This window comes from Alexandromys fortis, unplaced genomic scaffold (assembly GCF_014885135.2).
Source record: "Alexandromys fortis isolate MF-2015 unplaced genomic scaffold, M_Fortis_MF-2015_v1.1 scaffold_243, whole genome shotgun sequence".
In the NCBI taxonomy this organism is placed as follows: domain Eukaryota; kingdom Metazoa; phylum Chordata; class Mammalia; order Rodentia; family Cricetidae; genus Alexandromys; species Alexandromys fortis.
In genome coordinates, this window is record NW_026068121.1 from 339310 (window position 1) to 364930 (window position 25621).

The 25621-nt window shown below is 50.2% G+C and overlaps 1 protein-coding gene across 1 annotated transcript; it reads left to right on the forward strand.

The window, feature by feature from the left end:
- Positions 1–977: 977 nt before the first annotated feature.
- Positions 978–25554, forward strand: Chaf1a (chromatin assembly factor 1 subunit A). The gene is made up of 14 exons (XM_050125259.1): positions 978–1157; positions 4170–4220; positions 6154–6920; positions 13235–13291; positions 14473–14675; positions 15867–15927; positions 16158–16226; positions 19315–19541; positions 19802–19967; positions 20071–20151; positions 20555–20647; positions 21172–21427; positions 22047–22495; positions 24871–25554. The coding sequence occupies exons 1-14, from the start codon at positions 1118–1120 to the stop codon at positions 25012–25014; spliced, it is 2664 nt and encodes an 887-aa protein (XP_049981216.1). The 5' UTR covers positions 978–1117; the 3' UTR covers positions 25015–25554.
- The last annotated feature ends 67 nt before the right edge of the window (positions 25555–25621 follow it).

Here is a 25621-nt window from a genome sequence, read left to right on the forward strand (position 1 = left end):
AAGGATCTACTGCAGCCAAAGATGTGATGAGGTCCAAGCAGTTCATACAATTAGTTTATTAGCCAAATAACCCACTTACTAGCCACAACATCAAGAAAAGAACTGGTGTGGGTTCTGAGCTCTTTCCTGGTAAAGGAGTGAAAGGTTTCTTCCTTCGCTTAAATATTTTAGAAACTGTTGGTGTGTACCAAGCCAGCAAGGCTGCATTGTGATAGCCTGTCTCAAAATAAAATAAAATAAAATAAATAAAAAAGGCAATTAATAATTTTTTGATGCAGTCACTGGCTGGTCTGGAACTGGCTACGCAGACTTGGATGTCTTTGAACTCACAGAGATCCACCTGCCTCTGCCTCCCAAGTACAAGGATTAAAAGCTCCCACCACCATACTCAATGAATAATTTTTTTCAATTAATATATCTTCAAAGTAACTCACACTAAAAAGTAACTCACTGTTTTAAAAAATAATTTATAATTTTACAACGGAAGATTCTACTTAAAAATAAAGCAAATCGTAATTTTTTTCAAAAGCGGCTCATCATTTCAGAAAAGCAACTCACAATTTTAAAAAAGTAGTTTATAGTTGAAAGGGAAGTAATTTATAAGTTAACAATGAAAGAAAGTAATCTCCAATTTTAATCGCAGTAGCTACTTTCAACCAATCACTAATTAGGATACACTCACTTCATGTTCCTGCTTTAATCCGTAATTTCAAGTTGTCACTGGCACCGATCGTGACGTACTGTCCCGCCTTTTTCCAAGAATATTACCCAATAAAAGGGAGGAGTCTTAGATTGACATTTCTTAGGATCAGTAGAAACACGGCTCTCCCCAGCCACTCAAGAACCGCCGGAAAGGAGCCCTCCTCCTTCCACCTCCCGCGGGATTTTCGGGCAAACAAGTCACAGTTCTCGCGAGGACACGCCGAGCGCACCTCTTTTCCTGAGGCAGGGCTGTCACGTGACGTGTTCTTGTCCAATCGGCGCGCGGGCCGCGGAGGTTGCCGCGGTTCCCGCCAAATACGAGCGCGGCGGCACCGACGGCAGCAGTGGCGGCATCTGCGGGAGGCGGAGAGCACAGCGGGGCCGCCTAAGTGAAGCCTGAGCCGCCGCCGCCGCGATGCTGGAGGAGCCGGACGTCGCGACGCCGCGAGCCACTGGTGAGTGAAGCTGGGCCTGAAGGACCGGGTCCGCTCCCGGGTGGTCTGGGGGGCCGAGAGGCGGAGACGGGAGGGCTCCCAAAGGGGAAACTGAGGCCCCAGGGAGGGGAAGAGTCATCTTTGCAAGTTCCCGAAGGCTCTGTGTCGCCCAAATATCTAGGTCCTAGTAGCAGACGAGGAAACAGGCCCTGGTCGTCTTTGATGAGTCCTGAATGCATCTGTGTCCTCTAGTAGCGGGTGGGGAAATTGAGGCCAAGGACGGAGTTGAGTCAGTTGAGCAAGTTATTAAATGCATTTGTGAATTCTCGAGTGAGTCGGACCTTTGCAGTGGATGGGGAAACAGGCCTGTTGTCCCTTGAGCTCTGGACACCAGAGAATCCCGCAGCTGTGCGGGGCAGGGCAAGCCCAGGATGGTGGAGGCTTTGGGTGGCAAGCGTGACCAGGAAGCTCTCTTTTGTGAGTGTGGTATGGCCCTACAGGGTACGTGTTAGGAGTCTTTGTAGCATGCGGCAGGCTTCGCTGAATGTGGGGTGTCCAGTCTCGCTGCCTGACTCTGAATTGTACTTCCAGCGGTTGGCACTGAATCCCACCCTGTGTGGGTTGAAGGACTCGAGGACTGGAAGGGATGGGGGCCGTCCTGATGGACTAAGATTTCACCAGCTGAGCACCACTTGGACATTTTAGGACGGTCCCTTCTAGGACCAGTCTGCCAGTTTGGATGTGTGTGGGGGTGGGTGGGCAGTTTCGGGGATGGAGAGCAGTATCCTCGATCTCTTTCCTCTTCTGGGATAATGCTGGCTCCCTCTACGGTTCTGACCACCAAAGATGTGCACCGTCCCCTCTCCCCAGCCGGGGATCCCAGGAGGGCTAGAACTGTTGCCCTGATTGGCTTGGAATTTTATGAAAACAATTAATATTCATAAAACTACCTGGACTATCATATAGATCATTGCTTTTATTTAACCAAGGCAGAACATTTAAAACCAGCGCTGTTGGTAATAAAGACAATTTGGGTATGGTAGTTTGTATCTGCAGTTCCAGCATCCTAGAAGCTGAGGCAGGAGATGAGTTCCAGATTGACCTGGTTTCTCACCAACTGAATTCTATCGTAGATATGAGAGAATCAATTCCACAAGCCTCCCTCGCAACAAACTAATCAAAATAATAAAAGTTTTTAAGTTTTAAGGGGGGAAATCTATATTTTTTGCTAATAGAAAACAGAGCAATGTTGGTTTTCTTCCATTCAAATAGAAAAAAAGAAACATGATGTTCTGGGTAGGGTCCAAGTCTCTAAGCTGGGATGAACAGGCTGTCTCCACTTGGGACAGCTGAGGTTGTCCAGAGCGGAGTCTGAATTCCATGTAGCATTAGTAAAATGTATGATAATGCTCCCCAAATTACTGGAGGAGATTTTTTTTTGTCCACTTAAAACATACTGCCTAGCAGGTGTGCGTTTCTACACCTGAACTATCTGTTTAAAGGTATTTACCCAAGGACAAGTTCTAAGCTAGGCGAGGTGGTGCACGCCTTTATTCCCAGCCCTTGGGAAGCAGAGGCAGGTGGATCTCTGTGAGCTCTAGGCCAGCCTCGTCTACATATCGAGTTCCAGGACAGCCAGGGCTACATAGAAAACCATTGTCTCATAACAAACAAAAAACAGGTTCTATTTATTGTCCAACATGCATGGATTTTGATGTGTTTAGATATTTCTGAGGGTTTTTTTAATAATTTATTTTTAATTTTATGTGCATTGGTGTTTTGCCTGCATGTATGTCTGTGTGAGGGTGTCAGATCTTGGAGTTACAGACAGTTGTGAGCTGCCATGTAGGTGCTGAGACTTGAATCTGGGTCCTTTAGAAGAACAGTTGGTGCTCTTAACCGCTACCTAGACTTGGAAAACGCCCTAACCCACTGAACCGTCTCACCAGCTCTCACTAGTTTTTTGAGATAGCCTTGGGCAGTTTAGCCATAACTGACTTAGAATTCTGTGTAGACCAGGGTGGCTTTGAAGTTGAGGCAATCTTCCTACCTCTACCTCCTTAGTCCTGGGGTGGCAAGCATCACTCCATGGCTGGCTCTTCCTTATCTGTTCTCTCATGCCCTTGCTTTTTGCTCACTGTTCATCAGTTCCCAGTATATTCAAGTGTTGAGGAGGGCAGTCTGGGTACAGTGTTGATCAGGTCTGGCATCCAGTAGGGGATATAACACAACAGTTTCTGAGCAAGGCCCACAGAGAAACTCAAAAGCAAGGGACCGAGTCTAGGGTAGAATTGGTCAGTGTTAACATTTTGAACCTAGTAAGTCTTTGTTGTGGGGCTGGCCTATTCATTGCAGGCTGTTTAAGGGGAGTGCCTGTGTATCAGCTAGAAGTGAGCAGCACCCCCAAAATCTTACCCCAACCATAAAAACTGTCTCCATGGGCTAATAATGCTAGGGCTTAAGGGTCAGAGTACCTACTGCCAAATTTGACCATTGGGTGCTGTCACGACCACCCACAGGTAGACTGGCCCCCGCGAGGTGTGCTCTGACACACTGTGTGGCAAGGGAGGAGAGATGCTCAGCAGTTACAGGGGACCAGAGTTCAGATCAAGTCCCAGCACTTAAATCCAGTACCTCACAAATGCCTGTAACTCCTCTGAGCTCAGACGCCCATGCACAGATACATGTGCATACATAAATAAGAAAGGTAAATGGCAACTGGGTGTGGTGTAGCCTTCATTACCAGCGTTTGAGAGGCAGGGGCAGGCCATCCATGACTACATACTGAGACCCTAGATGGAAAGCAAACAATTTTTTTTTTTAAGTCTGTAAAAGTAGGCTGTGGTACTTTGTGCCTGGGATTCCAGCACTTGGGAGGCTTGCTGTGAGATCCTGTCTCAAGAAGAGACAGGTCAAATGAAACAGGCAGGGGCATGGGAACCTCAATGGGGGCTGCTTGTGTGTGACTGCTGTGGTCATTCGCTGGCCAGTGACCCTCACCCTTAGTAACTGCTGCTCTTCTTTTACCCACAGCTATGGATTGCAAAGACAGACCGGGGTTCCCATTGAAGAGGTTGATACAAGGTAAATCTGATTCCTGACTTTTCTCCTTTGGCTGCAGTGGGGTCCTAAGTAGCCTATTAAGGAGCTGAGAGGAGGGCAGCAGGTGCTCACTAACCTTTGGAGGTCTCGGGGGGTTCTTACATCTTACCTCTTGAGTTTTGATGCTGGAACCCAACCCAGGGCCTCATATAACAGCCAAACTCTGCACCACTGGGCTGCACCCACCCCAGACTTGTCTTTGGGATATGTGTATATATGGTGAGCCTAGGTGTGCGTGGGGCTCACTGTGAGTTTAGAATTGAATTCGTTCCATGGATATTGTATGTACATGAGCTGAAGGTAATTGTGTTTTCATTTAAGAGAAAATTTGTTGCTTGTTTATTTATTATGAGACAAGGTCTCACTATGTAGCCCAGGCTGGTCTAGAACTCCAAGAGAGCCATCTGCCTTTCTATGCTGGAATTAAAGGTATATGCCACCATGCCCAGCTTCCAGTTTTAATTTTTTTATTGATTTATTTTTATCTGTCTCTCTGAATGTTTGGCCCTGTATTTTAATGTGCCGTCTGTATGCAGTGCCCACTGCAGGTGGAAGGTCCTTGCTACAGATGGTTGTGAGCCACCAAATGGGTACAAGATCCATCAAATTTTCTTTAATTAGGTGTATATCTGTGGGTGATGTGTGCACCACTTGCTTGCAGAGGCCATGGGTAGTCAGATTCCAGGGAACAGGATTTATGGGCAGCTGTGAGCCACCTCGTGTGCTGGGAGACCCAGCTTTACAAGAGTAGGAAGTGCTCTCAAGCCTTGAGCCACTTCTCAAGCTGCTGGGCTTTGGTTTTGAGATGGGGTCCTACTCTTTAGCCCAGCTTACCTACAGCTACAAAGTCCAGACTGGACCGGGAGGCAGAGCTGCACCCCGGGGCAGGGTTACCATTTGATTTGTGTACAAATAAATCAAATAGTGATTCATCTGTGCGTGTGTTGGATGTGTGTGTTCTGAGGTGTGCATGTGGCAACCAGAAGACTGCTTGTGCAAGTCTTTCCTCCTCCTCATGTGGGTCTTTGCATCAGGCTTGGCAGCAAATGCCTTCTTTATTCACTGAACCATCTTTCTGATGCTTTGGTGGTCTCTGTACTGGGGAGGCGTGCTCTGCTAGCTGTCTCTGACACGCTGGCCCCTTCCCAGTAAGTGCCAACAGCTGCCTCCAAAGCTGCTGGGCAGCACGAGTGTCTTTTATTCCCTACCTTCACAAGCCATGCCCTTGCCCTTGGCCCCAGTGACAGTGGGATTGTGTCTAGGATCAAGGCTCCCATTGAAGAGCCCAACTGTCCATCTGGTTGGCCCCTAGCAGTTCCCTCTTCCCTTAGGACTCCCTAGCAGACTAACTTTGGCGAGATGTGTCCCAGGTGGGAGGAATTGCAGAGCCTGAAACCTCAGGGCAGCTGTGTTTCATGAGCCGACCAAACGTAGGGAAAAGGTTGGTTTGGGTTTTTGCTTATGTAGAATTAACCGGTGATACTTGACATTCAAATGTATAGAGTGGGGAGTGAGCCCTGGAGGTCAGGTAAAAGTGCCGGCTGCCATTTGATCTCCAGCCTCCAGCTGTGCCTACCCCTTTTAAAATTTTCTGAGTATGGGTGTTTTGCCTGCATGTATGTTGGTGCATCATGTGCATGTCTGGCCTTCGAGGTCAGAAGGAGGTGTCACATCCCTGGAACAGGTGGTTGTGAGCCACCACGTGGGTGTTGGGAATTGATCTCAGGTCCTCTGTAAGAGCAGTCATTGTTCTTTATAGCCGAAGCTGTCTCTCCAACCCACAACAGCTCCATGTTTAGGCTTGAAATTTTCACCACAGACTTCCTGGCCATTAATGCCCAGGCACTCAGGTTTTGAACACGGGTTTATGGTCTCCCTCTGCTGTCACTAAAGATGTTGTTTTTCTTCATTTCAGCCCGCCTGCCCTTCAAACCCCTGAACCTTGTTCCCAAGGAGAAAGCCGAGGACACATCACCGAAAGTGTCTGTGGAAGATAAAGTTCCGGATCTACAATTGTCCTTGGACACTTTGGAAAACCGCTGTCACACAGGTTCTCATGTAGGCTTGAGTCCGAAGCTGGTCAGTGGCCGAGGCCCCATTGATAGCTTCTTGAGGGCCACAATAAAGCCAGGGCCAAGTGTGGTCATCATCGACCTGACTGAGAACTCCAGTGACATTCCAGACAACCCTGATGCCCCAGCAGAAGGAGCCGACAAGCAGCAGGGACCCTCCACAGTGGAGCAGTGTCTCCCAGAGACCCCTGCAGACATTCCTTGCCTTGTGGAGGAGGAGCCTGGGAGCCCAGGAGGCCCAGAGAGGACGGGTGACTGTCAGGCTGGCTTATTACAGAGCTGTCCTGAGCTGACCACGGGTTCCAGGACATCCCCCATAAAGGAGCCATCAGGCTGGAGCAAGGCAGGGGGTCTCCTTTTTATAGAAAAGGTGCCCATGGTGGTGCTTGAGGACATTCTGGCCACTAAGCCTCTCCACACCTCTCTTCCCACGATGTCCCTGGACAGGAGTGTCACTTCAGAGAGTGAGGTGCTGGAGTCCTGCCCTGAGGATGACTCCACACTGAGCCACTCCTCAACCAGCTCTTCTCCAACCAGCTCTCCTGAGGGACCATCTGAACCCCCAGCACAGCTTAGTAGGACCAGCCCCCCCTCCACACCCATCTGCAGAGTGAGTATCCACCTCACATAATCCCAGGGTATTGACAGGGCCTTGCAGTGGATAGAGCACTGGTCCTGCATGCTTGGCACCTCAGAAACTTATTATCTCAGCACTGGGGAGGTAGAGACAGGAGGTCAGGGTCAGCCTCAGCTAAATAGTGAATTTGAGGCCAACCTAGGCTACATGAATACATGAGAGTCTCTCTCAGGCTAATCATAAAACCGTTATTTGGCTGACTGGTGACATGCACACCTTAATCCCAGCAACTCGGGAGGCAGAGGCAGGTGGACCTTCTCAGTTGAAGTCCACATAGTGAGCTCTAGGACAGCCGGGGCTGCATAGTGAGAACCTGTCTAGAAAAAAAAAATGGTTCACAGAATGGAAATTGATTATTTGGTTTTGGGGCCCCTCTGCATCTCAGATGACAAACATTCGCAACAGATGCTCCTGAGCATTTGGGACAAGGAGTGCTGAAGCATGTTGTGACCAGGCTCACCATTGCCCTTGTCTTTGAAGCTGAGCCTTCCCACACCTGCCACCTTCCTGCTTTGTTCATTATTAGAGAGTAGTCGTCTGTCCAGGGGTACCTTCCCTGATGGAGCCCAGATGGACCACGAGAACCTGGCAGTAACTTAGAGCCGGGCTACCTGCCTTACACAAAGAAACTTGGGACCCTCACACATGCTAGGCAAGCACTTTACCACTGAGCTATATCCCCAGCTGTCTTCATATCTGGTCCTGGCTGGCCCTGAATGCAAAATCGTCTTGCCTCAGCCTCCCAAACATTCTGATTATATATAATGGGTTTTGATTGTCGTGTGCTTGTGTGTCAGGGTTTTTTGTTTTGTTTTCAAGACGGTTTCTCTATGTAGCCTTGGCTGGCCTGGAACTTGCTCTGTAGACCAGGCTGGCCACAAACACAGAGATCCACCTACCTCTACCTCCCTAGTGCTGGGTTTAAAGGCATGTGCCACCACACCCGGCTATGAACCTCCTTTTAAACCTGATAAGCCTCCTTCATTCAGCTGTTTGTGTACCCTCAGACAGAGCCGAAGTCAACTCTGGGGTATTGGTGGCAGCTGTCAGGAGAGTGAGGTCGGGTATGGGATTTTGTACTGGTGATCGTGTCTTGGTGTTCAGGGGGTCTTGTGTTTGGGAGGACTTGGCATTTCAAATGTCATGGGTGTCTCACTTTGTTGGCTTTAAATCTGCACAGTGACAGATGTATCAATTCTCAGCTGTCCTTAAGATCTCAGATAAAACTGTATAAAAATTCATCCAAACCAGACATGATAGCACATGCCTATAATCCCAGCGTTTGGGGTAAGGCAAGAGGATTGTCATGAGTGAGGCCATCTGGAGTGTATAGTTGGACAAGAAGCCTTTAACAGTCAGAATCCCAAGATACTGTGGTCGTGTGGTACTTTCCGTTTGTTCCCATTAGATCTTGGTTTGGTGTGGACGCTTGGCGTGGGTGGTTTGTTCATCCCTTCTGTAAGGTCTGTTCTATCACCAGTTTGGGTGGCCTGCTGCCTTTGTGACTTTTGATGTGTGGAATTACTTCATTTACTGAGAGCACAGTCATCCTAAGAGATGTGGTGACCTGCTGGCTTGACAAACAACTTGGAGCTGCTGTCTGCTCCTCCAGCCTCATTGGCCATCCTGTCTGTGCATCCCACCTCCTGAGTCCAGCTTCATCTTCAGTTTGTAGAATCTCCTTATCCCGTGATGCATCGAGGTGTTTGCCGTGTCCATTAATCTTGTTTTTTCTGCCCCAGCTGAATCATAGCTCTACCTTGTGAAGTTTGACTTGATTCCTGATCCCAGTAAATCTAGAACTCAAGACTGGTTTTGACATGGGGTCTTGCTGTATAGACCAGACTGACTGGAAGCCAGGTGATGGTCAATACAGCTGATCAGCTAGGTGTGGCTCCTGCCCCTGTAACTTCTTAATCCCTACTTGGTCCCTAATGCCTGAATGTCTCAGTGCTTTGGAAGTCACTGTAGGATCCTCTGCTTTCACAGCCAGCCTGCCCTCTCCTGATAGGGGATAGCCATTTTCTCAGCTTTTAAGACAGTTCTTGTCTTTGTTCATTTTGTTTTTTGAGGGTCTCCTTGTAACCCTGGCTGTCCTAGAACTTGCTGTGTAAATCAGGCTGACCTCGAACTCACAAAGATCCACCTGCCTGTGCTTCCCAAGTGCTGGTACCTTGTCTGTTTTGTGTTTGAGAATTCTATACATACTTAGGACGTGTTTAGATCAAATAAATTTCTTTCCATTTCCCTCCAAACAAATTCTTCTCTCCCCCTCAAATTCATGAGTTTTTTGTTTTTGGTTTTTTTTGGAGGGGAGGATTTGAGACAGGGTTTCTCTGTGTAGTCCTGGCTATCTTGGAACTTACTCTGTAGACCAGGTTGGCCTCAAACTCACAGAAATCCACCTGCCTTTGTGTTGGGATTAAAGGCATGCATCACCATTCCCAGCCTTATGAGCTTTTATTTTTAAAAAATATATTTTTAATTAAAATGGGATTGTATCACTTCTCCCTCTAATCCCTGCCATGTCTTACATTCTCAAATTGGTAGCCTCTTTATTTGTGTGTGTGTGTGTGTGTGTGTGTGTGTGTGTGTGTGAGAGAGAGAGAGAGAGAGAGAGAGAGAGAGGTGCATATGCACAAAGATATGTATGAATACGTCCTGTGGATTTTTGTTGTTTGTGTGGATGATCTCAGGTCTGACCACTCTGCACTGGACAACAATAAGAGGGCTCATTTCTGGGAGAGGCTAATTCTCTTTCTCTCGGCTGTCACTATTTGCCTGTAGCTGTTTGTCTAGGGGTAGAGCCCCCTTGAGATTTTCCACGTTCTGTGTTAGCCTGTCCATTGGTGCTGCTGTTGTACGGGTCTTGTTTATGCAGCTTTTTCTAGGAGACACCGTCACAGCGACTATCTGATCCTCTGCCTCTTACCGTCTTTCCGCCCACTCTCCTGCTGTGTTCCCTGAGCCATAGATGCAGGGGCTGCGTTGTAGATTATCCCAGGCTGGGATCCCCGTGATCTGATGTCTGTGTTGTGCCCAGTTGTGGTTGCTGTGAGAATTGGCATCTTTGAGGAGAGGTGGCTATCCAGGAAAGAAGGCTTATACACAGAAAGACTTGGCATCTAGGGGTTTGGAACTAGGTCTGTGGGGTTTCAGGTGGCAAAAGGTTGCCTGCTTTTGTTTTTTAAATCTACTGAGTCCAGTTAGTGCTCCTGTACGTGCACCACAGGGACCATCTACTGGCCTTAAGTGACCTCTCGGACCACATCCCTTAGAAGGTTGATCTTCCCCTTCCCGGCAGCCACCCTTTCTCAGTAACTCCTAAACTACAGGTGGAGATTCATGACTGTTCCCCATCTGTGCTGGAATTTTGTGTGGCTTGATCTGTGTGGGTCTTGTGCTTGCAGTCACAGCTGCTGTGCGTTCACGTGCACGACAGTGTTTCACTGCAGGTGTCTTCCCTGAGATCCCTGCGCCTTGATGGCAGGAGGTGATATAACCATCCCACGTGGAGCTGAGTGCCTCTCTGTCTTGCATGTAGAGGTTGTGAGGCTATCTGGCGGTATCTCAAAAAAGAAGCCTCTGGGGTGAGAGCTGACTTGTTTGTGGGTGTAAAGATAAGGACACAGCACACTGAAGGCTCAGGCCTGGAGACTACTTGCTCCTTCAGAGGATACAAGGCACATACATGGTGACAGACACATGAAGACAAAACTTTCAAGTATAAACTTGTCTTTAAAAGAAGAACCTGAGGGGAATTAATTACCACAGCCAATTAGGGCAGCTCCATTTAAATCCCGTGTTTGCAAGGGCTAGGATGCTTCTGTATCACGTAGTCAAAGGCCATGAGTGTTATTTACCACACCCCATTTAACCCTCCTCTTGGTCCGTATCCCTTCCTTTCCTGCCTTCTGTGAGTGTTCCAGTGTGGGCCTACCAGGAATGGCATTCACAGATGGGAGACTGTGGTGGCATTTGTCTTTCTGGGTCTGGTTTCTCACCCAGGATGAATTTCCTGCAAATTGCATAACTTCATATTTTTTTTTTCTTTTTCAGTTTTCCCAGGCTGGCCTGGAACTCACAGAGATCTACCTGTCTCTGAGTACTGAGAAATTATGATGCTACTAGTGCCCAACATCATAGTTTCATTTTTCTTAACAGCTGAATAATACTTCATTATGTCAATGAACTGCATTTTCATGATCCATTCAGCAGTTAATGAAGAGCTAAGCTGATTGCATTTCCTTCTGGTATCCTAACCCAGGGTGCAGCTGGATCACACACAGCAAGGCAGAATAGCAAATGTTAGAGGCCCCAGGTGGGTGAGAACACCTCAGCCACGTGCTGCGTCTTTTACCCTCCTTCTCAAGAGGCCTGCTCACTGTTTCCTATGTAACACTTTTTAATTTTGTGTGTGTGTGGGAGAGAGAGAGAGAGAGAGAGAGAGAGAGAGAGAGAGAGAGAGAGAGAGAGAGAGAGCGCGCACGTCAGGGTGACATCAGGGAGTTACCTTGAACGAACTCTGATGTTAGGCTTGCTCACAAGCACTTTGACATGCTGAGCTGACTCCTTGGCCTTTATTTTGTTTTAAGACTGGCTCTCACTGTATAACCCCAGCCTTCCTTGAACTCACAGAGATCCTCCTGCTTCTCTGGCCCAGGTGCTGGGATTTCTACTCATCCTGACAAGGCACGATTAGACCATCTGGCATCTTCTGCATCAGGGAAGGTTCTTAGCATAGTTTCTCCACTGGCAGAGGTCAGGTTTCTATGCTGTGAGACCAAGGTCTGGGCAGGGAAAATTCCAGAAGAAAACTTGGATCTGGAAGCATCACATGTTGGCTGTGAACATGTCCAAGCAGCTTCCCTTGTCATTCTGCCCAGAGCAGGAAGTGGTGCCCATCATGGAATGTGTCTGCAGGAGGGCACGCCAGGTGCTGTGTAGAGCTGCTGAGCTGTGTGTTCAGGGAAGCAGGGTTGCTCTGCTGCACTTGCACTGGTGCTGAGATACTGAGGCAGAAGGATGGAGGATCTTTTGAATCCAGGACTCGAGCCCAGTATGGAAGCACAGGTGATTTTACCTCACACAAGTGCTTCAGAGCTCACCCAGAGCAGAAAGCCCTGGTGGGTTCCATCCCCAGCACCATGGAAACCAGGCCCCTTGCTGGTAATGTTTCCCTGTAGCTACAAGGTCCCAATGAGCCTGACCTTGTAGGAAAGACTGGATTCCAGGCCAGCTCCAGTGAACACAGTGGGGTGGGGTGGGATTGGGAGCAGTTGGCTTCCTGCTTAGTGCTGCCCACTGCTGGCTTCTCTCTGTTCACTGACATCTTACCTGTGTCCGACTTATCTGAATAAGGCCTTTGTATGCTGGTCCTGTTGTAACCTTTACTACTGTTGCTAGAAAAGACATTTGGGGGGGGGGGTTGATTTTTGGGTTTTTGGTTTGGTTTGGTTTTTCGAAACAGGGTTACTCTAGCTTTGGAGCCTGTTCTGGAACTAGCTCTGTGGACCAGACTGGCCTTGAACTCACAGAGATCTTCCTGCCTCCTGAGTGCTGGGATTAAAGGCATGTACCACCACTGCCCTGTCTTCAATAGTATTTCTGTTTCTGCTGTGTCTCAATAATACAGAATGGGGGCATTCCACCCCTGAGCCACGCCCCCAACTCCTCACTGGAGGATTCAGTGGGGGCTCCACCTCTGACTACACTCTCAGCTTTTCTGGGTGATTGTACCTATGAACTATATCATCCTTGGCAAACAGCCTTTGTGGGTTGGTTCCTGTGTGAGAGTGGAGGCCAGAAGACAACCTTCATCATTGATCATCAGGCACTATTCATCCTTTGTAGGGAGCAGGGCACGGGGTCTCACTTTGTCTCCCTGGCTGGCCTGGGTCTTGCCATATACACCACGCTGGCTGGCTGCTTCTGCCTCTCCAGTGCTGACACTAAAGGCATGGCCACCACACTGAATATCTTGTCCCCTTTTCATTCTATGTCTACCACTTGGGCCTGGGCCAGTTAATTGAGGTAGGGATCCTCATGTCTTTTGGTCCCTGGTGCAAGGGTTAAAAGTGTCTGTCATTGCACCTGGCTCTTTCTGTGTTTGTGCTTAATCAGGTCCTTGTGCTTCAAAAAAAAGTCAACTGCTAATCACTTGGCTCTCCTGGGGCTTATATACGGCACCCACGATGTTCCCTGCAGGCTCCAAGTCCTGTTGCCCTTCCCAGGGGGTGGGATGGAGTCCCTTGGGAATACGATCTAAGTTCTGTCTTTCTTTTCAGGATAACAAGAAACTCATCAGAGGCTCCATGGAGAAGGGCAGGAGCAAACTGCACAGAGTAAGGCCCTCCTGGCTCTCTGAGCTTTGTGCTTCTGTACTCTGCTGCTTGTGCTGTGCTGCCACTGCACTGACAGTGGTGATGGTCTGGGTGTCCTGAGTGTGCAGGCCTTGCTTGGGCCTCTGCTAGCGCAATGTGGGTAGTGGGCATTGAGTTCAAGTGCTGCCAGGGCTATATACTGAGTCAAAAAAAATCAAAAAAACAGAATCAAGCAAAATCCCTTTGTCATAGTCTCATTCTCCTTGGAAGGGTGTAAGTTAGGTTCACACGGAAGTGGCCCCAGACAGTGCAGAGGTGACAGCTGCTTATGGCTTTTCGATTTCTGGGTCATCATGTGGCCCATGGGGGAAGGGGATACTAATATGGAAAAGTTTAGGCCCTGCTATGCCAGCTGGTACTCCGTAGGCATTTGGTATTGGAGGGTTAGTATGGGAAAGGCAGGCTGTTTGCATGCTGAATGTGCTGGGCTTCTGAGGTACACCCCAGTCCCATCTGTCGTATCTCTCAGAGGCTCGCTGTGTAACCCAGGCTAGCCCCGGTCTCCCAGTGACAGATGGCATGCCTGCAGCGCTAGGTATAATTCAGCCTTTGTGACAGCACACATGAAGGTGTAACAGCCAGACTGAGTCTCCAGGGCTTCTGTCTCCTTAATAATGGCCAGGAACAGACCAGTCCCCACAGTGCGGTCAGGCCTGCACTCCTACCTAGTCCAGACTGCCTCTTTTGGCCAGAAAGTAGAACTTGAGGACTATGGCTCAGCACACGATTGCAAAATATGCTGGAGTCCCTGGTACCACGAACCCACATAACATAGACCTGCTGCAGCAGCTGCCCCCATCCACAGGCTTCAGTACAGGAAGGCTTAAAGTCCCTTTCCCCAAGTTGGACACTGAGAGCTCAGGCTCCAGTGTGGAGAGACCTGCTGGACTAGAGCTTAATTCCAGAAGGATCTCTGCTGGACATTAGGGTCCAACCCAGGACTCTGTTTAATACTCGTCCACCGGGCTCCTGTTGAAATCCAGCCATGCTTGAGTGTATGTAGGGAATCTGAATCAACTTGGGCTATGTGGAGCACTGTCATCTGGCAGCCACCAGATGTCTTTGGTGTTGAACTGAACCCTGGACTCTGGCAGTTCTTGCCACAGGTCACCTGTGGGACATCTTTGCCACTATCTTCACAGGACAGAGAACAGCAGAGGGAGGAGAAGGAGAAGCTAAGAGAAGAGACACGACGAGCCAAGGAAGAGGCTCGGAGGAGGAAGGAGGAGGAGAAGGAGCTGAAGGAGAAAGAGCGGAGGGAGAAGCGGGAGAAGGATGAGAAGGAGAAGGCAGAGAAGCAGCGGCTCAAGGAGGAACGACGCAAGGAGCGGCAGGAGGCTCTGGAGTGAGTGGTGGGGGCCCCCAGAGGCTCTCCCCAACAGTATTCCATGCCGAATCCTTTCTGTCTGTCTCACTGGAGCCTTACTGGAGAGGGTGCAGTTGACCTGTGTTCTTTCTGTGTGGCTGCAGGCTTTGTCTGGCAATGGTTCCCAGATTTCTGGGGGTTTTGGTTTTAGATGCTCTGGTCCCATCAGGATTTCTTACTCGGTTTCCTAGCTGGGCTGTTGCTTCAGTTGATGACTACTGCATCCTATGAGGGTTTGACACGGAAAGCTCACGGCGCTCTTGTGCTGTGAGACATTTCTTTCGTGCTAGCATTGTTTTGTTCTGTGTTTTTGAGACAGGGTTTCTCTGTGTAGCCCTGGCTGTCTTGGAACTCACTCTGTAGACCAGGTCTGTCTCTGCCTCCCGAGTGCTGGGGTTAAAAGATGAGGGCCTCCATGCCTGCCCACTAGAAATCATTCTTTGATTTCTCACTAGGTGGTTGAGACTAATAAATGGCAAGTGAGTCATGTTGCCGAGGATGACCTTGGGGTTTTGATTCTCCTGCCTCTACCTAGTGCTGGGATGGTCAGCAGGCACCACCACATCTGGCTTTTGACTTGTTGAGGCTGGAACCCAGGGCCTCATCGTGGCAAGCTTTCACTCTACCTCCTGAGCCCCCAAACTGTCAAGAATTTTATATTGATGGGAGGATGCAGTGCAGCCTTTAATCTGTACTCATGCTGGGGGATCAGCAGATCGGTTTATCTTTATAGTGAGACCCTATCTCAAAATAATTTCTTAAAAAGATTTATTTCTTATGTACACAGTGTTCTTCCTGTATGTACACCTGCATGCCAGAGAGGACAGCAGATCTCATAGGTGGTTGTGAGCCACCATGTGATTGCTGGGAATTGAACTCAGGACCTCTGGAAGAGCAAGCAGTGCTCTTAACCATCTGATAAGCCCCTCAAAATAATAATTTTATATGGAAATTTGGGATACCTGTAATGTTAGCACCTAGTCTGAGGCAGAGGGATTGCAGTTGCCAAGCTAGGGTTGCCTAGGAAGACTGTCTCAGAAGCAAAGGGAAGAATTTTGTGATGCTGTGCATTTTGCTTTGTTGGTACCGGGGCCATAGGCTTGTCACAGCACAACAGGAAGGTGGGCGGCTGACTTCTGGCTTACACAGCTTGTGTGTCCTGTCTCCCAGGGCTAAACTGGAGGAGAAGAGGAAGAAAGAGGAGGAGAAGAGGTTACGAGAAGAAGAGAAGGTAGCCTGGCTGCCTCCCCTGCCCCTCTGGACACTGAGGCATCAGGGTGCTTTCTGTGTCTCAGTGTTGGGGCAGCGGGCCCCAAGAGGACTTGCTTTCTTGACTGCTGTCAGCACCGGTTCCTCACTGGGCGGATGTCTCATGGGTTGGGGTTTGGAGAACCTGAAGCATAGTACTCCTTTTCCAGAGTGCCCTGGAGTAACTGCTGTCGCGTTCTCTCCATACCACAGCGCATCAAGGCAGAGAAGGCAGAGATCACTAGGTTCTTCCAGAAGCCAAAGACCCCGCAGGCCCCCAAGGTGAGCACCACCTCAGCTCTAAGGACAGCTGACTGTGTGTGTGCGCGTGTGTGTGAGCCAGGTGCTGGTTTCTTCTGTTGTTCTCCACTTTATTTTCAAATTTATTTTATTTCTAATTATGTAAATTGGTCACCATTCGCTTTTTTTGAGACCATCTCTTGGAACCTGTCGCCTAATTACCTAGATTGGTTGGAACTAATCTGTGGCTGGCATCAAGTCCCTAAGTACAGAGAGGATCGGGGTGCTGGAGAATTGGGTGGCCTAATGCCGACCTTTCACCTAGCCAGCTCCCCTCACTACCCACTCTCATGTCCCCTCTCCTGACACACTGTGGCATCTACTGCTCAAGCACTCGTCTCAGAGGCTTGGGTGGCTTGGGTGTTTGAAGCCCTGGCCCTGGCATGTTAAGATCTAGTTGAGTGTCATTTCCCAGGCCATGCTAGAGTTGGCTGTGTAGGCTGAGCTAGGCTTGAGCTCACCATCCTCAGCCTCTGGCTGCTGGGATCGTAGGACTGAGCACGTGCCAGGGGGCTGAGCCTGGTCTTACATTTGCATGCAATGTGTCATCTTGGTCATCTGGCCGGCATGAGACCACACAGTGCTGCAGGTTGCGTGGCAATTCCCTGAGGCTACTTGGAAATGGCCTTGCTTATTGGGAAAGCTGTGGTGACCCTGACCAGCACATGTGGGAACTGAGGCTGAAGGCGGCCCCCTCCCACCCTTCCAGGTATGGCAGCCGCTCTATTACCTTAGCCTGTGAGTAACAGACATGTTATGACCTTGTCAGCTCATTGGAGCATCCTGTGTCCAGATGTGAATCTGCTTTTGTCCTTACATCAAGTCCACAGCTAGTTAACCTGTAAATCGGGAGGCTTGCCTCAGCTGCAGCTTGTTGGCCTGTGGCTAGAGCCAGTGATAAAACTCACTTTATGATAGAAAGTAAGACCCTCGCTGTGTTAGTGTCTTGCCATCTCCTCTATGCTTTGTCCCTTCCTGTTTTGCTGACTGTTGTTTTGATTTTTGCTTGGAAAGTCTTGTGTTCTGTGGTTTCGAGCTATGTGTTGTGGCATCCAAACTCAGGTCCTCTGTAAAGCAAACATACACATTTAACCCATGAGCCATTTCCTCTGACCTTGGTTTATGATTTCCAGGGTGCAGATGTGAGTGCGCACACATCACACACGTGGAGCTAAGAACACAATTTAAAGGGATTAGTTCTCCCCTGTGTGTGTCCTGGGGATTAAACTTGGGTTTCTTTATTATTGTATATGTGTGTGCACGGACAGAAGTCAGAGGACAATTTTCTGTAGTTTTCCTCCTCCCATCATGGAGAGGTTCTCAGTCTCAAACTCTGGTCACCAGGCAGGGGTGATGAGCTTTTAACCTGTTGAGCCAACCTGCCAGCCCTTCTTAGTATATTAGATCTGCATTCTGCCCAGTGGCCCAGCCCTCAGCTTGGTTGAGCACTTGGATCACTGGTTTCCTGTCTTCTTTTGCTGCATGAGGCTCCTGGCCCTAGAGGAAAGGCTGTTGGTTCTCTGCCCCAAGGCTTTGGGAAGTCTCAGGGACCACTGGGACAACACGCTGGGGCCTGGCTGCCCTCTAAGGTCCCAAGGCCGAGCTTGGGTGGCATGTTTTTTAGGGATTCTAGGGCTCTCCACCAGCTAGGCAGACTGGCCCTGGTGTGGGCTGACAGTGGCGTTCAGAGAACTTGAATTCACAGCAATGGCGGGATGACCAGTCTAGCCATCAGGTCACATGGCTGGATGTGGACCCTGTTGGGGACTCTTGTGCTTTCATTTTTGTTTGTTTGTTGTTTTGGTGTTTTAGTTTTGTTTTCAAGACAGGGTTTCTCTGTGAGTGCCCTAGCTGTCCTGGAACTCAGTCTAGACCAGGCTGGCCTCGAACTCACAGAGATCCATCTGCCTCTGCCTCCCCAGTGCTGGGATGAAAGGTGTGCGCCACCACTGCCCAGCTGACTCTTGTGTTTTCAATGTCAGACTCTTTTGTATTTCTGGGGGTAGAGGGTGAGTCAGGGTTTCCCTGTGTAAAAGTCCTGTCTGTCTTGGAACTCACTTTGTAGACAAGGCTGGCCTTAAACTCACAGAGACCCGCCTGCCTTTGCCTCCTGAGTGCTGGGATTAAAGGCAAACACACCACTGTGGGGCGTTGTGACACCAGCCCACAGTCCCTGTCCCCAGCGTTTTCAGAAGGAGGTGGCTCTGAGCTCTGCCATGTGCTCCTCTCCCCCCAAGCCCGAGCCACTGCTTGTCTATGGTCTCATTCATTCATCCTGGTCATCCAGGTTCACACATTAAAGTGGTTTTTTGGGACTGGAGAGAAGGCTCAGAAGTTAAGAGCACTAGTTACTCTTCCAGAGGTCCTGGTTCACAACCATCTTACAGGATCTGATGCCCTCTTCTGATATGCAGAGCACTCATAATAAAATATAAATAAATAAAGCAAACACTGGTTTTCCAGAACTCAGTGACTTTTGACAGAAGTTGGGGGCCAAAAGGCCCTCACCATGACTAAGATCTGAAAGCTAGGATTGGGGGAGGCAGCTTGCGTGACATGTAGAAACTCACATAACAAAATGACTGGAGACTTTGTGTGGATTTTTGTTTTGTGTGTGTGGATGTTTTGCCTGCATGTATGCCTATGCAACACATGCATGCAGTACCCACAGAGAACACAAGGACAGCATCCTCTGGAACTAGGATTTCAGACAGTTGTAAGCTACCATGTTGGTACTGAGATTTGAATCTGAGTCCTCTGAAAGAGCAGCCAGTGGTCTTAACTACTAAGCCCTCTCTCTAGCCCCTAAATAAATAAAAGAGATTATGGAAGCCAGGTGTGTCTCCACAGGTGGGGTTGAAGTGCCCACAGGGTAGAGGTAACTCAAGTGGGCTTCTGAGATCCAGCCCCATCACTGAAGACCCAGAGTCTTCCAGCACCCAAGTAGCTCCCTTTGGCCACTCTAGCCCTGTGGCCACCAAGCAGCAGTGCCCATAGCCGTGTACTGAGCACCCAGACTTTCCACGGTGCACTCACCTGCCAGCATTGCATTGGATTGCTCCTGTTGCAGACCCTGGCCGGCTCCTGTGGTAAGTTTGCACCCTTTGAAATCAAAGAACACATGGTGCTGGCTCCACGGTGCCGGGCTGCCTTGGACCAGGACCTGTGCAATCGGCTGGACCAACTCCTACAGCAGCAGACTGGAAACAGCTCCTTCCTCAGCGACCTGAAAGATCGGTTGCCCCTGAAGTCGGGACCCACCCAGGTCTGCAGCCGCAACACCAACATAATGGACAGGTGAGACCTGGCATGCCAGGCCACAGGACCTGGAAAGTGGTTCCATGCTGCCCATTGCTGTCCCCTAGAGTCACCATCTCCCTGGGTGTCTTTCTTGGTTGCTAGAGTATGTTACAAGGGGCCTCTGGGGCACAGCATGGCACCTCCTATGCCCTGGGTGCAACAGGAAGAGCAGTCAGTCCTGAGCAGTTCCTGGACAGGCAGGACCCATGGTGACCAGCCATGAGCACAGTACCAAGAACAGTCTGACCACCACCCAGGGACATGGTCATTGTGGAGAACAAGGTGGACGGTGTACCTGAAAGGAGGAAGTTTGGCCGCATGAAGCTCCTGCAGTTCTCAGAGAACCACCGGCCAGCATACTGGGGGACATGGAACAAGAAGACGACAGTCATCCGCCCCCGTGACCCCTGGGCCCAGGACAAGGTGAGCCCTGGGGTTGTCGTGCCCATCCCTGGAGTTGGGGTGGGGGTGTGGCTCTGTGCTAGCTACTTTTGTGCCATGATGCTCATGTGCATTCTCCCTCCAGAACCTTCTTGACTATGAGGTGGACAGTGATGATGAATGGGAAGAGGAGGAACCTGGGGAGTCTTTGTCCCACAGCGAGGGGGTGAGTAACTCTGGTGGGGATGTGCGGCCTCTGCACCAACTGCGGGAGCCACTGTGCAGTTGGCTGATGATGATGACAGACTGGGGGATCTGAAGTTTTGGTTTTGCGTAGACTAGTAAGTGCTTGTTCGCCTAGCTTCCCCAGTCACATGGACAAACTATTGGAGCCACACTGGGTGGGCCCTACCAATCCCTTCCTGGCTGCCCAGCCTCCTGTGACTTAATAGGGTTCTGACACTGACAGTTTTGCCCATATGTATTGTGGTGCCAGAGATACGCTAGGGCCTGTGAAAGGCCAGGGCTGGCCCCTAGGCAGGCTCTGTAAACCCCTTAGTTCCTGCATGGGTACATGTATGTGAGACCAGGCTGTGTTTTATGTGCGTGAGCTCTTCTTTCTCTTCAAGGACGAGGATGATGACATGGGGGAAGATGAAGATGAGGACGACGGCTTCTTTGTGCCCCATGGGTACCTGTCTGAGGATGAAGGCGTGACTGAGGTGAGGGCTCCTGCCCAGGCTGGCTGTGGGGTATTGGGGTGATCAGCTGCTGTGGCTTGGGCTGTAGTGAGCAGGCATAGAACTTTCTCTGCTGTAGAGTGATTGACATGCAGCCCACCCTATAATTCCCACCTTCACCTAGAGTTCTAACAAACTCCCCAAAGAAAGCACAGATTGCCCCACAGCTCCAGAAGGTCCCTATGCCCCTGCACGCCCTCCCATAAGAGGCCATGTTGAGTTTGAGTGGTGTCCTTAGGCCCTGAACACCAGGTTGTGGTTTTAGTAAGCCTGAACAGGGTGCCTGGGGTCAGGCTGGCTGTGCCTTCTCGTGGTGATTTGGTCACCTGTTTACCACATCATAGAAGCCGTGAGGCTAGACAAGCAAAGCCACTGGAATATCCTGACTCATCATACAGCTCAGGGTGTGAACTGATCCCTCTGGTGTTGCTCTCAAAAGCTCAGTGCCAGTGCTGGGTCACCAGAGAGCATGAACATTAAACAAGGTCTGCTCCTTGTCCTGCTAGGAGTGTGCAGACCCCGAGAACCACAAAGTGCGCCAGAAGCTGAAGGCCAAGGAGTGGGATGAGCTCCTAGCCAAGGGCAAGCGTTTCCGCGTACTGCAGCCTGTACAGGTGGGATGCGTGTGGGCAGCTGAGGCAGCCAACTGCGCAGGCTCTGACTTGAAGCTGCTGCAGCAGTTCACCGCATGCCTGCTGGATGCAGCACCCCCTGAAGAGCCAGAGCCAAAGGCCTCCAGGCGGGAGAAGAGGGACCAGCATAGTAAGTGGGGTGCCAGTACATCGGGCCACGGTGCTTGTCAGTGTCCTTGTGGAGGTCACACGTTGACAGACTGATAGGTTGTCTGCATGTACAGCAGGGCCTTCTCATCTATGTAGCAGCTCATTGCCCTTTTTAAGTTTTGCTACTGGGTACCAAACCCAGGATTCGCATGTGCCTACCAAGTGCTCACCACTGAGCCACACCCCAGTCCTGTTGTCCGTGACTATTTTAACTTTTAAAAATTTTGTGTCAGTGTCTTGAGTTGTAACCCAGACAGGTTATGAAGTTATCAAGTGGCTTACAGTGTTCTTGTTTCCACCCCCTGAGAGTTTGGATTTGCAGCCAAGACCTGCCTAGTTCCTTGGTGATTATAAAAGTAGAGCCCACAGCAGAATTGAGACCTGGACCGGAGTGCTGTGCCACTCCCTCTATGCTAAACCCCGGGATACTGATGATGCAGAGAGCAGTAGCTTCTCAGGAGGAATGTGAGGGCACACAAGCTGAGCACATGGCATTGCTCAGTGCCTCTAGGGAGCAGGAGTGTGGCGTGGCTTTCTTTGAAGCATGCCTTGGATGGGGCTCTGGGTGCTTATTCTCTAACCCCTGTCTCATCCCACAGTCCTGGCCCAGCTGCTTCCACTGCTGCATGGCAATGTGAATGGGAGCAAGGTCATCATCCGCGAATTCCAAGAGCGATGCCGCCGCGGTCTGCTGAGCCCCCCAAGCCCCACTCCACACCCACATGTACCCAACTCGGAGGATGCTGTGGTCGTGCCATCCAAGGCCAGGCTGAAGCGCCTCATCTCTGAGAACTCGGCCTATGAGAAGCGGCCTGACTTCCGTATGTGCTGGTATGTGCACCCACAGGTGCTCAGGAGCTTCGGCCAGGAGTGCCTGCCTGTGCCCTGCCAGTGGACCTACGTCACCGCCATGCCCTCAACACCTAGGGAAGACACTGGCAACACATCCGAGGGGCCTGACCAGGGCACACCCATGCCAATCAAGCGGAAGCCAGCAGCCACCATGTGCATTACGCAGTTCATGAAGAAAAGGCGGTATGATGGACAGGTGAGCCGCAGAGGGCATGGGCCTTGCTCACCTGTGCCTATAACAGACTCTGCACCTGCACATAGCTTGTGCCAGGTTAGAGGACCGCTTTGTGGCACTGGTTCCCTCCCTCCATCACATGGGATTTTGGGGTGGAACTCAAGTTGCCAGGTTTGTGCCGCAATCACCTTTACCCACTGGGCCATCTCACTGCCTTGCTACAACAGTTATGATCGCAGTAGCGAGTGGGTGCATCTGTATGCACAGCTGTATCTCAACTCCTTGTGCTGATGTCGCCCAGAGGCCACTGTTGGCTAAGGATCTGGTTCTTAGTGACCCAGCTTTTGTGAGTGCCATCACAGTTACCTGGAGTTGCTTCCTTCCCCAAAAGCCCATGCCCCACCTGCCCCCTCCTACACTAGCAGCCATGTGTTTGTTCATGTCCCTGAATGTCATAATCAGGGTCACACCGCAAGTAATCCCTCAGCCTTCTACTGCTTAGTTCATCCTTGCTTGATAGCCCCTTCTAACTCCAAACGGTACTTTGTGCACATGAACAGCCAAAGCACTGTCTACTGGGCTGCATGGACACAAGTGTGTGGCAGCATCAGAGCCCCGTGTAGCCCTGCCCTCTGAGGCAGTGTCAGCATTTTTTTTCTTTGAGATGTCCTTTCTGTCACTGGGCGTCCAGCTCGCTTCCACGTGTTGCCATTTCAGATTCTCTTCTGCAACTTTAGAGGGCTCTAAGTGTTCTGGCGCTGGCATCACTGTGGATAGACACAGGGCTTGGTATCCATGGCCCTGCCCCAGACCACAGCAGGGAGCCCTGAGAACATTGCGTCTGGAGTCATTGATGGGATTATTCCCCTGTGGCCCCTAATGTCACTGTCATTGATGGCACAGGTCCCCTCAACCTGAGATGTGGTTTAGTGTCATGGGGATGTGCCTAAGAGCATTGTGTTCCCGCAAGTCAAACTACTCTGCTGCTTTTCCTGTCCCCTCCTAATAATCTTTGCTTTACCTTACATGAGCAGGGAGCGAGGCTCAAAGGCACACTTTGCTGTCAGCCTTAGCCCTGAGGAACCCCATGTGCTCACAGTGGTAGGTTTTTGGATTTCATGGCTGGAGGTGCTGCCTCCAGAAGACACAGGCCTAGATGGTGCTCACACAGCACCTGAGACAGCCTGGGTGTGTTCCTTAGCAGCCCTGCAGCCCAGTGTTCCATCAGACATAGAACTGCTATGAGGAGCAGGGGCTAGGTCCAGCCTTCCCAGGTGTCTGTGCCCCACCCCCCTCGGGGAGGGCCAGCTGTGCTCTTGATTGTTCTGTATTCATCTAGAGTGCAGCGTAGTTTAAACTTGAGCTAGAGCTGTGGCCACACCAGACCACACTGCATCACTAGCCCAGCATGCTCCAGTCTTTTGAGACTTGGTTTTCCTTGTTATAAGGGTTTTTCATGCTGGGCAGTGGTGGCACACGCCTTTAATTCCAGCACTTGGGAGGCAGAGGCAGGTGGATCTCTGTGAGTTCGAGACCAGCCTGGTCTACAAGAGCTAGTTCCAGGACAGGCTCCAAAGCCACAGAGAAACCCTGTCTTGAAAAACCAAGAAAAAAAAAAAAGAAAAAAGGATTTTTCATGTTTTATGGGTGTGTGCACATGTAAGCATGGTACCCATGGAATCTCTCAGCAGCTGGGGTTAAAAAAAAAGCATGTGTGAGCAGCCATAATGGGTGCTGGGAACCAATTCTGGTCTCTTGATAGAGCAGCCAGGGCTCTTAACCATAAAACAACCCAGGCTGCCTTCAATTCTTGATCCTCCTGCGTCAGCTTCTGAAGCCACCATGCATGGATGTAGGCAAACATCTGCATAAGAGGCATTCAGACTTGTGGAGAAGCAGCTGCCTTCCCTGGGTCAAAGGCCAGTTAGCTATTTCCTCATCATGTGGGGTTACCTCAGGCTGCATCTATCTGGGATCATCATGTCTTCAGGAGCCACCAACTCTAGACACCAGTAAAAAGAAATGCCAAGAAAGTGGGTGCTCGGTTGGTTCTTTGAAACCAAAGTTGAGAAGCCACTCGGTCCAGGTGTGAATGGCACACACCTTTAATTCCAGCACTCGGGAAGCAGAGGCAGAAGCAGGCCAGACTTGGTCTACACAGTGAGTTCCAGGATAACCAAAGATACACAGAAAAGCCCTGTCTTGAAAAGAAGCAAAAGAAGCCACTCAGGTTGTAGTGGGGTGCTGCTGTTGCAGTTTTTAGATGGGCGTGTAGCTCATCTTAGCACAGGGATTGTAGCCATTGACCCGTGTGGACACTGTCACTGAGAATTGTCCAGGACTATGTGTGTTAGGAGTGCGTGGGTCAAGACGCTGACAGGCTTTATTCTGTGCAGGTTGGCTCTGGGGACATGGATGGCTTCCAGGCAGACACAGAAGAGGATGAGGAGGACGACACAGACTGTATGATCGTGGATGTGCCAGGTGTTGTGGGTGACGTGTCAGAGGCTCCTGTGCCTGCGCCCACGCTTTGCAAATGATGGGTGTCAAGTTCAAAGACCCAGGGACTCCTGGATAAAAGCAACCTGTGCTGCAGGGAGTGGAGTGTAAGCCATGACCTGGGCAGTGGTGGCCGCACTTCCCTCAGCCTTGTAGAGCTGCTGAAGGAAATGGGGATGGGCACCTGAGCAGCTGCCACCGGACTTGAGCTTCCTGCCGACTCCCATGTAAAGAGCACTTTGTCCCACACCCCAGGGTGTGGAGTCTAGAGGAGGCCAGAGCAGTTATTCTAAACTGTAAAGCCCCCAGGGCTGTGTGCTGATCTACCCTTCTTAGTTAAGCATTATTGACAGCTGATTGACAGGTGCCTAATGTGGTCAAATACTTGCTAATGAATTGTGCCAGGGATGCTGAAGCTGCTCTGCAGGCCCTGAGCAAACATGGACATGTATAAACGCACTCTACCTGAGCCTGTCTGTCTTCTGTCACAACTACCATGTGCACTGGTGTGTGTCCTACCTGTCACCTGCAAAGGTGGATGTCTCCCTCAAAAAGGAGCCCCTAGGCCCAGACTGCCCCAGTGTCATCTCCAAGGGAAGTGCTATTGCTGACCTGTTCCACCAGTGCCTTGAGAGGCTGCTTAGCCTG